The 16,807-nt window shown below is 39.4% G+C and overlaps 1 protein-coding gene across 1 annotated transcript in view; it reads right to left on the minus strand.

The window, feature by feature from the left end:
- SLC10A7 (solute carrier family 10 member 7) overlaps nt 1-16,807 on the minus strand; it is a 138,750-nt gene that overhangs the window by 23,931 nt on the left and 98,012 nt on the right. Inside the window, exons 7-8 of the mRNA XM_058024257.1 lie at nt 11,952-12,035; nt 1,607-1,772 (exon numbers count right to left, since the gene is read on the minus strand). Coding sequence (XP_057880240.1) covers nt 1,607-1,772; nt 11,952-12,035 — 250 coding nt within the window. The remainder of the gene's footprint in view (nt 1-1,606; nt 1,773-11,951; nt 12,036-16,807) is intronic.

The following is a 16,807-nucleotide window of genomic DNA, read 5'->3' on the forward strand; positions in this document are numbered from 1 at the left end:
TACACACATCCAGCTGACACATCCAATGGTGATAAGAAACTTCTAGAATACAATGTGCACACCCATCTCCAAAACTTCCTTGGTTCTTGGTTTTGTAAATATTCCAGAAAAAATCCCCCTACCAATTGTCTGGTATGTTCCAAGTAGTTCCAATGCTTATGTTAATGTTCTTACAAAGAAATTCCAGTTTGCACACTGGCAATGAACACCTAGATATGACTTTCAGCATATTCCACAGCAAATGGTACATTTCATTCCCCATGACACAAGTACAGAGTTGTCTTGAAGAGAAATAAAGGCCAAGCAAGGCAGCAGAAGCAAACGCTACACATGAACTGTTCTCGGAAGAACATGTCTTCTTGAAATAAAAAAGAAAGGGTTTTTTTTTCAAAGTAGTGGTCAGCAGAGTACCATAAAATTACTTCATTCTAAGTTTTCTCTGCACGTTAAGTTTGAGTTGAAAATCTCTGTGCATTCTTTTTTGCTGACAATTTTGCACTGATTTAAGCGCAAGGTCCTTCTTGGTTGCCAGTGCAAAGAAGTATTTGTTCCATTTCAAAAAAAGCTCCATAGCATTGCTTCCTAATCCTTTGCTTTCAGAATAAAACATTATATTGTACCACTTATAGTCCCATGAATTATTTTACATGGGTATAGTGTTTAGTATAGTTTCATAATCCATATGTACAGTTTCATAATCCCAAAAAAAAAAAGCCAAAATTAAGACAGAATTAAGATCTGATGCACAAAGGGCAGGGGCAAATTTCCTACTGGTTTTAGTGGAGGTCAGATTTGTAGAAGATACATTATTTTTATTAGACAGAAGCACATGCAAACACACAAAGTAGGTGATGGTCTGATCTCTTGAAATCTCACAGTTTTAGAGTATGAGATGTGATTTATACTGAAGCATCCTGTAGTTATCTCTCCTCCATGCAAATTGAAACTCCTGTCTGTGGACAGTCTGAGGCAAATGGGAATTCCCTGCTGGGAGAGGAGACAGTGCCTGTACAGCACTGCCTTTCCCTGGGAGGGAGGGATCTGCCAGTGTGCTTCCAGCTGATGGCAAGGATACCAGCAGCCTATTCTCACGTGGGTGTTATTTAAGGCTGAATGAATTGAGTGCTTCTAAAAGAAACTCAAAGAAATGTGCTCATCCACAGAAACAGATCAACACATTCTAACTCCCAACTAGTTTCTAGGTTTATAATATGCTAAAGAAGAGCAGTTTAAAAATTATAACAATGCTTCTGAGTAACAGCTCAACCCCAAATCTTTTGTTGCTGTTTGGAATGTGACGTCTGTGTATTTTATGGCTGCTCAACAGCAAAGAGGGCAAAACCAGAATGCCAATAAATGCTTGTAAAGGAAAGGAAAGGCCACAGAGCAACCTCAGGCCCAGCTAAATAGCAGGGTTCATTCCTCTCTAAATGCTTACTTGGTCCCCTAAATGCACCCAGCTCCTAAGAAGTTTGGCAATCTGGTTTACTAGATGCTTGAGAAGCTCTAAGACCATGCCAGTACCCCCACAGCTCCCCCACCACATGTAGCTCATTACAGACCTGAAACACACACGAAAAAAGAGCCACTTTAGGGCTGAACTTACTTATGAACACAATTATAATCAAGCTAAATTTATCCAGGTCAATATTTGGATTGGCAAAAGTATCACAGAACGTTGTGTAGATGATCATCAGGAGCACACAGCTGCTGATAGCACCAAATGGAGGCTTCTTCCTTTCAAGCCAGTCCTTGATGTATCTTCGGACAATCTGAAACACAGAAACCAACAGGTTGTCTCTTTTCAGAGATGCAGGGAGCCAAGTTGGGCATCACAAAGTGAATCTGACAGCGGAAAGACACAAAGAGAAGAGAGTAATTTGGATGACGGCCACAGTGGATTTCAAAGCTTCCCTGCCACACAACTCTTCTTCTGGGGAATTTAACATTTGTAGTGCAACTTCCACTGGGCGTCCATAATGAGAGTATATTTTCAAGTGCATTCAAATCCATCCTTAATCATGCCAAATGTTCTTTGCTAGCTGTCACTGAGACATGCCCATTAAGCCTCCCCAAAGTTTATCTCCTCTGCTGATACTAATGGATGTATGTAATTATCACAGTCCCCTTTGCATCAACAGACAATTCCAAGTGCAACTTTGGGAATCTTAAAAATCTGACATCTTCAGGAATTTCATGATGGTAGATAATCGAAAGTGATCCATGGAACATTTTAATATTTAAATAGCTAGCGATGCACCAGAAGTTTTTAATTAAATTATAACTCAAGCTTGAAAAGCAAAAGTGCATGTGTTGTGGGAGTTTAAATAATTCAAACTCTGAATATCTGGAGTTTTTGTAAATCCAAAGACAAATGCCATTTGCACGCTTTTAGAATACCAGAATTAACACATGAAAACAAGGAAACCTACTGTACATAGCAGAACTTCTGCACTTTCAGGACACAGAATATGAAGCAGTTTTTCAAGAATTTTTAGAAACAACTATAAATTTTAAAGCAACCCCAACATTCAAATTATGCTGAATACCATAGCACTAAGCCTCACCAGATACAATGCATCTATTTCAGTCCTGCCTGGGGAGTCGCTTTTAGTTTTTCTGTTTACTTTATATGGTTTGAAAAAACTTTTTAAAGCTTTTATCCTACAGCTGCGACTTGTGTTAATTTTTCAGCAATCACATTATCTTGCTTAATTTCTCCTGAGACCTCCTGATGTTCGCTGTTGCCACACTCTTCTGGAAATCACAGCCCAGGATCCTGAAGCACTTCAGCCAGAGGGCTCCAAAGGTGTCTCGTGACCTTCCCTCAGTGGTGCAGACATCACCACCATTGGTTTAATGACACAGAAAACCTTAGAGGTATTCAAGATTAATAGCAGGCCATCATCACCAATGCTACCACAGGACCCTTTCACACAATAAATGCCATGGAATCAAGCTGCTCTCAGTTTTCCTCACAGCTCTCAGTTTTCCTCATTGCTTTCCTGGCTTGTTTGCAAGCCTCTCAGCAGGAAAGTGCTGGAGCAGCCATCCCAGTCACCACAGCAATGAGACTCCATCAGGGCACACACTAGAACTTTGGCACATGGGCTTCATGCCAAGCTAAGCAGGCTGAAGATCAGCACTCACCTCCCACACTTGTGGGCGTTCTGCTGATGAAAAACAACAAAATTGCAGGAAAATATCTAAGGGAATACTCAACGCCCTGGTGAAAACACTGAATTTCAAAATGTCACACTTGCCAGATGTTAAAGAGAGAAAATAACAAAAAATATAAGGCCAGACTTCTGAAAGAGCCTCCACTGGAGCTCCTTCAGCCACTGGGCAGGAATAGGACACTGCACTGATGAAAGAGACACAAGAAAGTGAAGCCATGCAGAGAGCAATATGAAAGACATATAATGGGAAGTTTAGATGAGTCTAATTCTGAGCAAATTTGGGACTGTAATTATCAGAAGCAAAATGTAAAGCCTTTCACTTCTAAAATGAACAAGTTTTTTTAATAAAGTTAAAAAAAATCCTATTATCCCTTAAATTGTCACATTGAGGAAAAAGAAAAACTACTTAAGGCCACCTATTAATTTATGGTCCTTCCAGAAGATTTATACAGAAAGTAACGAGATGTTGAAAAAGAAAAGTGATGGCTCATTATACCATGGTACAATTTCTAGTGGAAGTATTTAATCCAAAAACTGCAACCCTGTGCCTGTTCAGGGTCTGATTATACCAGACACGACAATAATAACATTATACACATATTTATCCTTGACTGACATAGAAGAGGAATAAAAAACATTTAAAAAATTAAACTGAAAGTATTTCCTCAGAATCTTCAATTGAGTGATACCTTCTTTAAATATCCACCTCTATCTAGCCTGGAATTTTTGTGAATCAATAACCATAAATAGCAGTACAGTTCCTTACTGCACATTACCTTTTTTAAAAAAATTACATAGTCAGACCCTGAAGAACTAAATTGTGGCTTCAGGAAATCATCTAATCAACCAAGTGTCATGCAAAATGTGCACAAAACACAGACAAAATGTATCTTCTCTAACACAGAATCCCATACATTTTGATCTTCTTACAAGGTTTAACATGATCTGTAATTCCAGAGGTCAATTCAGCCTATAATCACTGATTCAAGGTAACCTAAATTCTTGTATAACTTGATGGGAGAAAATAACCCTACAGAAGCTCATGTCAGCTGCATCACTTTGACTGAAAAACAATCCATTTGTTATTCATGCCTGGAAGAGTTGCTTCAGGACAAGGATGCTTTGAAAGCCTTTTAATTCTTAAACCAATTCTATAACTTTTCAGGGTAAACAGGGAACTACAAAAGACCAAAATTGTGAATATTTGTAGTGAAATAACAATAAGTGCCACAAATACAAGAAAAAAAACACATTCAGAGCCTGGGTTGAGGTACTAAAGCTTCATTTGTCCGAATTGCAGTGAAAGCTAACACAGTCATTTCTGAATGTTAATATAAACCACTGGTATCCAAAATAGCTGCATCCCACTCATGGAAAAGAGCAAAAAGGGGATGTACTGGGTTTTGTGGCAAGGTTTGGTTGTGGGGCAGGCAACAGGGGTAGCTTCTGGGAGAGGCTGTCAGCAGCTTCCCTTACGGCTGATGGAGGCAGTGCCAGCCAGCTCCCAGATGGATCCAGCCCTGGCCAAGGCTGAGCTCAGCAGGGATGCTGCTAGTGATGCTCTAAGATTTTCATACAGATTCAAATGCCAGCCCCAAAGAGCAGGGAAAGGTTGACCCAGAGGTTGCACATGAAAGACCATGAAGGTGAATCCTTCCCTCAAACTGCAGTTTAGTGGAGAAAACAGCAGGAGAGAAGCGAAACTTTGGAGTAGGTGATATTTTATAAATAATCTGCCTGATAAACTCAGAAAAGTTAGAAAATAAAAGAACATGAATGTGTCCAGCAGGCAACCACCTCCTGAAGACTACGTTCTGGCAACCTCCAAAGGTTTTGGAAAGGCATCAGCTCAAATTTACTTCAAAACATAGTTTCAGGTTCAAACTTTCCTCTTGCCCAGGATTTAATTTTTAACAACAAAGAAATGTAATTACACTTGAGTTAACAGTAGTGTCCCCATTTCAATTTAGTTCTCCTAGCAGAATAGTGCTAGCCACAGTATTTTTCCTACAGACTGCTCTGTATCCTGCCATAACCTTCTTGTCTAAACACCAACCTTCCTAAGCAAACGAGCTCACTGCTCTAATGCTTATTTCATTTAACATCCTTGGGCAAAGAAACATGATCTGCTGTTCCAGGAAAGCAGGTAAACAGTGCTCATCTGTTATTAGATCACACATGAAAATAGCAGAAGGTGTGTTACAGAAAAACAGTTCACTTCTCTAATTGTACCTTCAGAACAGTCACAGAGTATGCCCAGAGAAATCTGTCAGTAAAATACAGTGACACACTTTCTACCTGTCTGCCCAAGTGCTGGACACACAAGGTAAAAAATGTAATACATTAATGTTTTGAGCTAAATAGAGCAAGGAGCTCTGCCCCCACCTTATATGGAATGGAATCATTTCTGACATTAGTCATGCAGTGCATCTCCTAAAAATTATCTAGATCTGTAACTTATTTGTTTTTAAACACAAGAATTGTAAAAAAAATCCAAAAAAACCCTCAAACAACCTAAACCCAAAAAACCCCCAAGGAAATGGATAGGAAGTCACCTTTTCTGTTTCCATTATACACAGGAGTTTCTCTTGGTATTTACATCATTATCTAAAATAGATTTTTCCTAATTCTACCAACTATTTTGGACTGAACTCCTCTTTAACAGAATTTACAGTGGTTTTACTGCACTTCTGCTCTTTTTTATTGTGTATTGGTATGTTCTTCTAAATACATGGGTAAAACACGTGGGGCTTTACCATCTCAACAAAGAAACACAAGTCACCTTTTCCTTCTGTTCAAACACATGAGCAAACAAGCTGCAACTGCTGGATTATAACCACACCTAAATGCAGCAGTTACCTTACTTAATTTGTCTTCTAAGGTAAGATTCCTAACTCATTCTTAATTAATATTACTACTACTTATAGTAACAGACTAATGCAATGAAGGCTAAAATACAAAATTTCCCATTGAAAATCTTGGAGTCGGGGTAGATATTTTCAACAGTCCTGTAATTTTGCCATATCTTTTCTTATATAGTGATGGTAAACCAAGAAAGACAATTGCAGGGAATATTGGGAACTAGGTCAGTGAAGTCTGTAAGACATGAAAGGTGAGAAAATTGGGGAAAAAAAGGAAAGGAAATCAACTAAGATGACAGCAGCAGTAAAAACCAGTGTAAGGAATCAATTCCTGGAATGGAAGAGAGATTAATTGGGTTGTATAAAAATCTAAATGAAATAAGATGCTAAGAGGGACATAGTTCAGATTTCTACAGAAAAACCAGTCTCCAAATATACAAGGTCTGCATGCCAGTTCAAATGCACAGACCCTTTTATAAAGCAAAATTTACACCACCTCAGCCAGACCATGTCCTGATATTTTTACAGGAGTTTTACCTCTGTGGAGGCATAAATTCCCACCTTTTCCTGAATATTGCTGTCAAGTTTCAGATTTTGTGATGGTTCACCTGCTTTCCTAGGACATCATCAAATGTGAAATCTATCCTTATGCTACAGAGTGTACAATCTATCGGGTTTTTTTCTGAAGACAGGCTGCAAAAAAATTTTTTTGCAATCTGAGGAAAAAAAAATTTTCTACAAGCATCTTGCTTTTTACCTCTCAGCTTACCAAACTCCCCTAAAAGCTATCTTACTCCATTATGTCAGCTTACTCCCAAGAGATAGCTCCTGTCACATATACACCTTTAAAGCAAGGCATAAAAACCACATGAGGCCATTTTCAAAATTAAGTTTCACAGTTTGAGGTAATTTGCAATTGTTGTTTTAAAACCTTATAAACAGGTGCAACACAGTAAAAATGTGAAGGGTGTCTGCAGCATCAGTACCTTTCCTTCATATTTTGCATTCTGTGGAAAGGAGGCTCTGTTCCCTGCTGAGTCAGGTCTTAGTAGGGAGTGAAGTGTGTTCTGAAGGCTGTTTATCCCCTTCTTTGGTCCTCTGCAAAAAGCTCCTGGAGAGCTCATCTCCCAGGGCACCTCTCCTCCCTGCAGCTCTCCTGGACTTTGAAGAGAAGAAGGATTCCTTCTATGTGGATTTCATTTACAAGAAGAGACAGATTTGACACTGTTCCCCCCCCCCCCCCCTTTTTTTTTTTATAACAGTTCTGGTAATTTTTATTTCCCCCACCTTAGTTAAATAATTCCTTCTACTTCTATCAACTTCCACCTACCTTCCCCTTTCCATTTCTCATTCTTTAAAAATAAATACCTTGCTAAGCTTTTTAGTTTCAATTTCACTTACAACTTGTATTGCAACATAGCACCCTTTTAAGACTTGTGTTGATAAGCACAGCTCCCAAATGCTGAAAGGGCTCCTCTGGAACATTTTGGGCAGTGATGCAGAAGGCACTTAAGATCCTTTACTTGTAGGACATCAAGATTTTTTGTGTGTGTGTGTGACTAGATTCAGTAAGGATTTCTGTACAACTGGTTTCATTTTATAGATTTGGGAAGAAGAACTGCACAGAATCATAACATTAATTCTAGCTTTAGTTAAGGTCTGTTTAATGTGAAGTGCCCACTTTACGCTGGCAGACAAATTACCAATGGGGCAACTAGAGAATGCATGAATGATAATGTACAGACAAGCTTTTTATTATTTATTCATAGAAAACAGTGGGTTTTGGTGTGCTGCTTTGAAAAATGTTCAAACTAGTAGAATATAATGAAAGCACAGTGAAAATTCTATTTCATTAACATTTAATCATAAATCGCTCTTTAATATAAAACATAAAATAAAAGTCTGTCATAAGCACTTAGGTGTAGGGAACGGAGAAAGTCCGCAAAAAGGGGAAAGGAAACATTGTGGTGGGTTTCACTGTTCCTGTTATCTGTCACTTCAGAAGGAAAAAAATAAGCAAAGAAACAACAGTCTCCAGCTAAATCTCACAACTGGTCAGGAAGAAGCTGCTTGGATATTTCACAAAACCTTACATTTTGATGGCTAAAAGTATTACCAATATCTACAGGCAGGGAAACAATGATTGTAGCAAAATCTCAACAGCTCAAGAGCAGTAATCTAGCCCAGGACTCTGTTACCCAGATAAAAAATAATCAGAACTTCAAGCTGCCAGAGCAGATTCAAAAATCTTTTCCACAAAATATCTATTACCATGTTTATTGTATAACAAGTATTCTCAAATTCCCTTAGAGGTATACAAGAGTGATGCACAAATAACAAGCTCTTACCCACTACAGATCTTCAAGACTTATAGGAAATTAGATCTTTATAAAATGCTATAGATTATGTCCCTTTTTGAGACCTCTTGTCAGAGGGGTCTTATTTGTTACTCCACAAATACAAATGCAATATTATACTATCAATACTGATTTGAGCAACACCAGCCTGTCAATTAGCAGAACACATCTGTACACACTGAGGACACAGGCTACAACATTTTTTAGGTTCAGACAACCTGCATGTCTCTGACAAAGAACAGAGCTATTGTTATTGGGGACCATCTATCAATCACTGCCATCTGAGACTCAGTGCCTTTCTGATAACATAGTATCTTCTTCCTTTAACAGCTCTTTCTTTCCCTAAAGAATGGTCCACCACCTGAGCACAGCCTGTACCTGCAGCCCTTTATACATTTCAATGTCAACAGCTAGGCATGTTTGACTCCTGTCAATAGTAGTCCTAAAAAGCTAAAAAAACTGTTCAAAAACCAGGAAAAAAAGCATCAATTACACTATTGTGACTGCTTTCTCCCAGCCATCATCAAAAATTCTGACAAGCCAGCCAACCAACCAAAACTATTGATACATTTTGCCATAAAGCAAACAAAAAACCCCAAATAAAACAAATCTAAAAGCACCTTTTTATGTGCTTTGCTTATATCCCAGAGGCTGCTCAAACAGCCAGCTCTGCAGCCTGCTCAGGAAATGAGCATTTAGACAACACAGGTTTTCCCAGAGGCAAGATTTTGTTTTAAAGGAAAAGAAAGCCCTTGGAGAATGTTTCCTTTAAGCAGCCTCCTCTGTTTTACACTGAGGTGGTTTAAGCACAAAGCCCCTGTTGATCACAGATGAGTTAGGAAGGCTGAGGAGAGGCAATCCTCCAAGCAAGCAGGTTTCAAGCTTGAGGGTTTTTCCTCTCAGTCAAGCTCTTTGTTACCAGATCACCTTACCAGACACTCTTCCACTGACTTTTCTGCTGAACAGTATGGCTGCATGTGGTGAGGAATTGATGTTGTGGGCATGAAATGATACATTTGAATGAATTGCTGAAGGAATCATTCAGGAATTGTGGCCCATTATCCCTTAACACATCTGGAACCCAGAGTGAGTGACCTGTGGTTCATAAACATGTCCCTGTGCCACCTCAGTGATGAGTTGGTGGTGCTCTATGAGCAAAGGGCACAACTTCCCATTGAATTGGAGCAGAAGAAGGGCAAGCAGACCTATCACTGGATCTCTTGGCATCAGTCCTTTTCTTGCTTGCTGTCTTCCCTGACTCCTGCCCATTACTGTTGGGTATCCACGTTCAGAAATGGTTTCTATTCATTCCTCTCTGGGCAGGCTGGGTTACCTTTGTACAGCTCTATCTAACCAAGACAATCACTGTAAACCGCTGGCATTTCTGAGCTGTAGCTTTCATTAGCATTTCTTCTCCTCCACATCCTCTGAACAGATATAGTCAAGTGCAGTAACTTCAGAAACAAAGTCTTTATGCTTAGAAGAACATGAGCTACTTTTGTTGATCTCTCACTTCCAGAAACTGCTTCAAAGACTTTTAAAGAAGAATCATCCTATTTCTTGTTGAAATGTATTTGTAAAAACCCAAACTATTCACTTGTCATTAGGTTACACAAGCTTTAAGATTCTGTATTTTTTCTTTCAGTCTTTATCAGAACTCTTAAAATCCATCTCAGTCAGAATCACAATTCTGATTTCAATCTTGTGATCACACAGAGCACTTAATTCATATGCCTACTGCTCCATTCATGATCTCAGCCCTATCACTTTTAACAGCTGAAAGAACACCCCAACTCCACCAATTAGCTGACATATCAATTTCCTATAACATCTTTCCCAAGTAACATTCCATTATATACACAGATGAAAGTTCTCTTGAAATTTTGCCATTACTTTGTCCAGCAATCTACCATCATCTTTGGGCTTATTACATTGCAGCACAGATGCTGATACTTCATGGCTATAGGACACTTTATTGCTAAATCTGCTGTTGGGCATTTGTTTCCTAGAAATTTCCACTTAAGGCTTCCAACTAACAGCTTTCAGTGTTTGGACCTTTCAGAAGAGGATTCAACTACTTTTGCTTGTCTGCTTTTGGTGGACACTTACTTTTGATGAGGTAAGAACACAATACAGAGGTAGGGTAATCAGCAATCCTTTTTCCTAATTAATAAGGAAACTCTTTGGCATTTAATTCAAAGCATGAGAGCAGTTCCACAGCCTTCAGGGACACATAGCTAATGTCCATTTTCCAGATGATATGGTTGCAGAGAGGTTACACAGGTGCTGATAACTACTGTCATGCTTATCATGCTCTTCCCTTTATTAGACTTCAATGTGTGCTTCTAATCAAAAGAAACTTCACCAGGAATTTGTTAAGTTTCAGTACATGCAGATTTTGAAATGTGCAATTATAGTTTGATACAAGATTGATTGACTGCCTATGTAGCACAGGCAATGACAACATTCTTAACCTTGTTCAGGGTCCTCCTTTACAGCCTCTGCTCTCATTTGCCTGTATTTTAACCATGCCTTCCATTTCAAAGTCTGCTTTAGGCTGACAAAATTCAGAAAGTTCCAGCTGAACCCAGAGTTCAACTGAGTGTTAGAATGAGCTGCAAATCCCCCTCACACACCCTCTGTGCATTCTGAGTGCCTGAGAACAGCAAATACTTACAAGTAAGTAAAAATTAGACTTAAGGTATTTTAGTGTCCAAGAGCAGTGACAACAGTTATGACAACTTTTGGTCTTACTATTGTGATTTCCCACCATGACATGGGAGAAAACATAACTAATATCAACATTAATGAACAAACGGACACTGCAGAGACAAGGATCACAGAAAATATTATACATGCAATTAGCATTATTTACATTCAGTGGAAGTTTTCTATCATAAGCCATGGAAAATAAGGCTTTATGTGAACATATGAACAATGAGTATAAATTTAAATGTTGGATAACTGGTCATTTCACAAATGCCTTCCATCCAGTGTAACATAATAGAGAAGTAATGTAAAATTAGTTTGCAGTTGTGCAACTAAACCGCTTACTGCAAAGCATAAGCAAAATGGCTTGAGCAGCCTTAATTTGATTATTTCTTAACTTGTGACCACTTAGCCTTTATATGTTTATTAATGTTGAGATTTTGTTTTAATTCCTGTAATTATTAGTAGATACTACACAGGGAGGAAGGAGTTCCTTCAGCCCCAGGCAAAGGGCATGTGACAAAAGGACTGTGTAGTATTCTCCAAGCTCATTTGTATGGTGCTGGAATTCCTCACAGCCTGAGCTGCCATTTTTCCCACTTTATGTTCACAAGCTCCCTCCTCTCTCTGCAGCAGCGTGTGTTTGTGGTAGTGAGGGACAGATGCTCAATCTCAACAACGATCAATGTGGCTCCAGGGAGCACTGGAGCATCTTTTCCCTGATATTAGACTCCACTATCCTGAGGCTGTTCCTATGTGGCAGCTTATCAGGTTGCCAGTCTGTCTTTAAGATAGCTCTCTTTATCTTGTTTTTTTAAATAAGAATGTATATTTAAAAGACATACCTGTCCAATAATAAGAGGGACTACAACAGTCATAAACAGCTGCGAGAATATGGATGTAAAAGGCACAGAGGAGGATGATCCAAGCTACAAAATAAAGATACACCATTAACATTGCACTTTTTCTTACTATCTACAAATTTCATACACAGATATCCCACATTAATATGCATTTCATTTCACACATAAAAACTGGGAACATGTGCACTGGAAGTAGCTGCACATGTTTAATAGTTGAGTCACAATAAAGCATTTGGTGTTCCACAAAACAGAGCTAAACCAATCTCTGATTATTTTATAACTTAGGGTAATATTTCCATCAATATTCATTTAATTGAAAACCTGCTGCACATATATGCCAAGTAAATTATATAAGCATTTGTAGGATGATAGTTTAAAGAGACAGGGAGTGAATCCTCCTAACTAAACAGTTAGCTTGACTTATTTTACCATTTATACAAACATCAAACAACAGAAGTCAGTGTAGTTATTCCAATAAATAAATGAAAATAATGAAATAGTGAAGAAAACATTCACATGTTGTATTTCAGTGCTGTCTAAAAAGAGATACACTGGAAGTACAGAAGTACTCTTTCATTAAGACAATTGAACTGACAGTCTTAGTCTTCAAATAGTCATCTCTCTAACAATAATTGTAAATGCTACAAGTATTTTTTTAAGATGCTGGTAGAAAACAGGAACACACAGAGTCAGTGGGATTTTTCCAACCTGCTTCAGAATGTGTAGGAAAATATACAGTATTTTTTACTTTCTGACTGGACTTGTTTCAGGCTAGGTAATTGGAAAGTTTCCTTCAATGCAATTTAACACCTCTAACAGCAATGGAACACACATTAAAAAACATACACTAAGGAGACTGAATAGCATTGTCAGACCTCCTGTATACAACCACTTGCTTCACAATGAGGCAAAGGACACAACATTAAGATTTTCACAGATCCACTCTATTTTATATTTTACACTTCACTTTAAAGATTCTCAAAATGACAACAGAATACAGAATCTTTTCAGCACCATCTAAATGATGCTGATTTCCTAAAGCATTCTTACATACATCATTCTCATAAATGATACTTTTCACACTTACCTTCCTTTCCCAACTACCTTTGTGACAGACAAGGTGATCATGCAATCTAGTAACTTTCCATAAGCCTGCCTTGAAAAATCAACATATAGCTATACAAGTGGGTTTGGCATAAAACAAGATTCTTCATACATTTGAAGAACAGAAAAGTCAGAAATTTCATAGAGTGAAGGATTTTAATTTATGCAGAAATGTATAAGTGCACTGCTTTCTTGTACATGCACTGCTCGGGAAATGGGCGCACACACCTGTGGGGGATGTCTCTGGGCAAACTGAGTTTCTGGTGCAGGCAAATGGCCTCAGATTTCTTATGTCCCTTGCTGAATACACTCTGGGTGGAGAGATTCAGGAGGAATACACAGGATCTGGCTGTTTCCTATGTGCTACCTGACCTGGCAACACCAGCTAAGACTCAGTGTGACTGCTGAACAAACCACAACATCTCACCATCGTCACCTCCAGCATTAATGATATGGGAACATGGGAGGGGACCTGAGGATGATGCCACAGCTGAGAATTTCGGTCTGCAGGTAGGGACTCTGTGAGCCAGTCAAGAGGGAGAAGTAAAAGCTTGCATAGGAAGATTCAGATCACACATGTGAACCCAAAGTCTGGCAGGGCAGCCACATTCCCAAGGGACACAGGGCACTCTGAGTGTTTCCCTACAGAGAGCACAGACCTCCAGCATCACACTCATCTCCTTGTTGTTTTAATTCTTGTAAGAAGCTTCTGAAATTTTAAAAGGTTCTTAGTTTTTCAAATTGTATTTGGAATTATTGTTATGTGCTGAGGAGTTAAAAGCATTACTTACTGTGTATTCCAGGAAGCCTTTTCAAGTGAAAGTGAAGATTTTTAAACTTTAAAATCTGCCTGGGCCACAGAGGAGTCAGTCTAAGCAAGCCAGGACACTTGAACAGCTTCACAGAGCTACAACACTTTGGCACGGACTCCTGTGCTTTTCTATAATAATGTTGATTGGACTTTGCTCACTACTTTTAAGTTTTATGCTCAGTGGATGCATAATCAGTTTCTAAGTCAGGAATGAAAAACTATTCAACTGTATTCAACAGACTGCTGAAAAAGGCATAGTCTTGCCAGATGTTTAAAATGCTACTTCAAACATAGTGTCTTCAAACTGTTGGGAATTTTTAAGCACTTTGTGTATATATGAGGATATGTTCTGCTTTGGATGTGGGGCTTTTGGTATTTGTTTTGCTGTGTGTTTTAGATAATTACAAACTGAATTAAAGGTACTGATGCTACATCTTTAAACAGACTTCTAAACTTTGCTTCCCTCTGTATATTTTGACAATAATTTCAGTGGGCTGTTTTTTATCAAAATCTGTTAGATTATGTCTATCAACTCTTGTATTACCTTACACTTAAATCTGTTTCCTGAAAAAGACACAGAAGATAAGATATAGGCTGAAGAGAAGGCATGAACTTCTCAATCACACAGAAAATAAAGACATTTTAACCCAGGCTCTGGACATATGGCTAACCACAAAGGTACTACAGAACCCAAAGCTGATGGAGGCATACTTTGACCAGGGCCTTCTCAACATTTGTAGCATGAAAATTCATCAGGTCACAACTCTAAGTGTCCCATGGACTCTCAGACATTGCCTGGGCTCCAGAGTTCCTCTGGACTATCTTTTGGATATGTTGACATGCTTGTATTGAGAAGTAAGTAGGAAATAAAAACCTTGATATAATGTTAATCAAACTTTCCTACACATTTACAAAATGCAAATATTCTGTCCAAATGAATAAATAGGATTTCACTCAGGTTTTAGTTGGATCTAAGTTCTGTGCTCCATTAGCTGTCATGATAGGTTTTTTTTAAGAACTATCCAGATGATGTGCATTGCACAGAAGTTACTATTAGGCTGAAATTATTAGCAGGATGATTATCTTTGGCTGCCCTCCTTATTATAATAATCTCTATGGCTAAAAATGAACCTTTCTTCAATGGCAAATAGATGTATTGTAAGAAGTGGCACAAAAACATCATAAAATCAAACTCCTGATTTATAGCTGAACAAACACCACCCCTACCTGATTGGAATGACGTATGGAAGATGAAATGCACCACTTAATGGAAAAGGAATCACAAATCTCATGCCACCATATTGTCCATGCTCATTTAGGAACAGTTTTTTAAAGTTTGATATTGTGAAGAGACTGTACATACCATTCTGGAGAGCAGCATTTCAGTTAAAGGTTTAGTAATAAGCCAGCCCTGCTTTAATGGGCTCACTATTCAAGAAAATTCCCTGAAAATTCTTGACTGGGGAAAGACACTTTTCACTTAAAAATCTGAGTGTTTTCAGCAGGGTAACTCAGATAAGCAGAAAGATAATCCCAGGCAAATCTTCTCAAACAATTCTGTCACCATGCAGTTCTTCAAACCTGACCTGCAGCATTCTTGCTAATTTAGTCGTAGACCTTTCTTCTCAAGAGACTGCCTGTTTTATAAAAACCCACCAAATAATTTAGTGGGTTTCTTTATGAGGTTGTGGTAGAAACACTGGCCTATCCTTAATTAAAAGGCTATATTTAACTGGATATGGTAAAAAAAAAAGAGTAAACCCCAAACTTCTTGCAGAAAAAACAAGTCAATTCCATCTCCCAGCCTAGACTGTCTGCACAAGCCAGACTCTCCATTCTCATCTTTCTGGCAGACCAGGCAGGTATCACAGGGGGTGTTCCCACATCTACACTGCCATGGGCTCAGAAGAAACACATGATGCCAGTCCCACCAAATGACAGCCCAGTGACACATGTGCTGCACACATTGTGCCCTCTTTGGAGCAGGCTGTCCTTTGGGGGCAGCTTTCACCCTCCCAGTGCTCTCGTGCAATTAATGCTTCCTCAGCTTGTGCCTCTGTGCTCCTCACACACCATCAACCAGCTCCAGCCTCACCAGTTGCTGAGCACAGAGCAGGAAGAGAGGCAGGGGAGAAAAGAGGGCAGAACTGATAGGGAGAGGCACACCTGGCTGCTCTTTTACACAAGATATTCAACTTTAAGCCTTCCTTTTCTACACTCTGGTGGAAGGGTCTGGCTATTCTGACACCCCTTTTAAATTTTGCATTCAATGCTGTATTGTCACAGCTTCTGGTTCCCTCATCCAGCCGCCTCAGAGGCCTGTCTGCAACACCCCATGCCCCAGTCCCTTTACATCCTGTTGGGGATGGCAGGTCCACTACAGAAAGGCCATGGAATGCAATGCACTTTTGGAAAAGAGGTGGATGGCATCCAGTCGAGTGATGAAGGGCAATGAAAAAGAGTTAGCAGCTGAACAAAGCCCTCCCTTGCTCTGGACTCCTTCCAGAGCCCTTACCCTGACCCAGTCATGGCAGCATGTTACAGTGCAGCAGAAAAAGGTGTCCCTCAGAAACCCAGAAATGGAACTGCCATGGCAGCAATGGTGCTGAGGCTCTGGGAAGCAGGCAGCACTTGGAAGAGCACTGATGTCCTCCTGTGCCCACAGTGCCCAGCTCCAGATTTCAGGCAGGATGTGGAAAGGGATCATTCCTGCATAACATCTGAGCAGAGCTGGCAGGTCACTGGGGTGCCCTTCCCACCCCTCTTTACAGGCACAGCATTTGGATACCTTGGTAAGGCACAGAAGCCATGCAGGAGATGCCAGCTCCCACCCACTGACCCCCAGTCATTGACTGGTACTGAAATAATCCACCTGGAATGGGTGGAAGGAAATGGGAGGCATATCACTGAGAATAGGGTTTCT

The sequence above is a fragment of the Melospiza georgiana genome, chromosome 5 (assembly GCF_028018845.1).
Source record: "Melospiza georgiana isolate bMelGeo1 chromosome 5, bMelGeo1.pri, whole genome shotgun sequence".
Taxonomy (NCBI): Eukaryota; Metazoa; Chordata; class Aves; order Passeriformes; family Passerellidae; genus Melospiza; species Melospiza georgiana.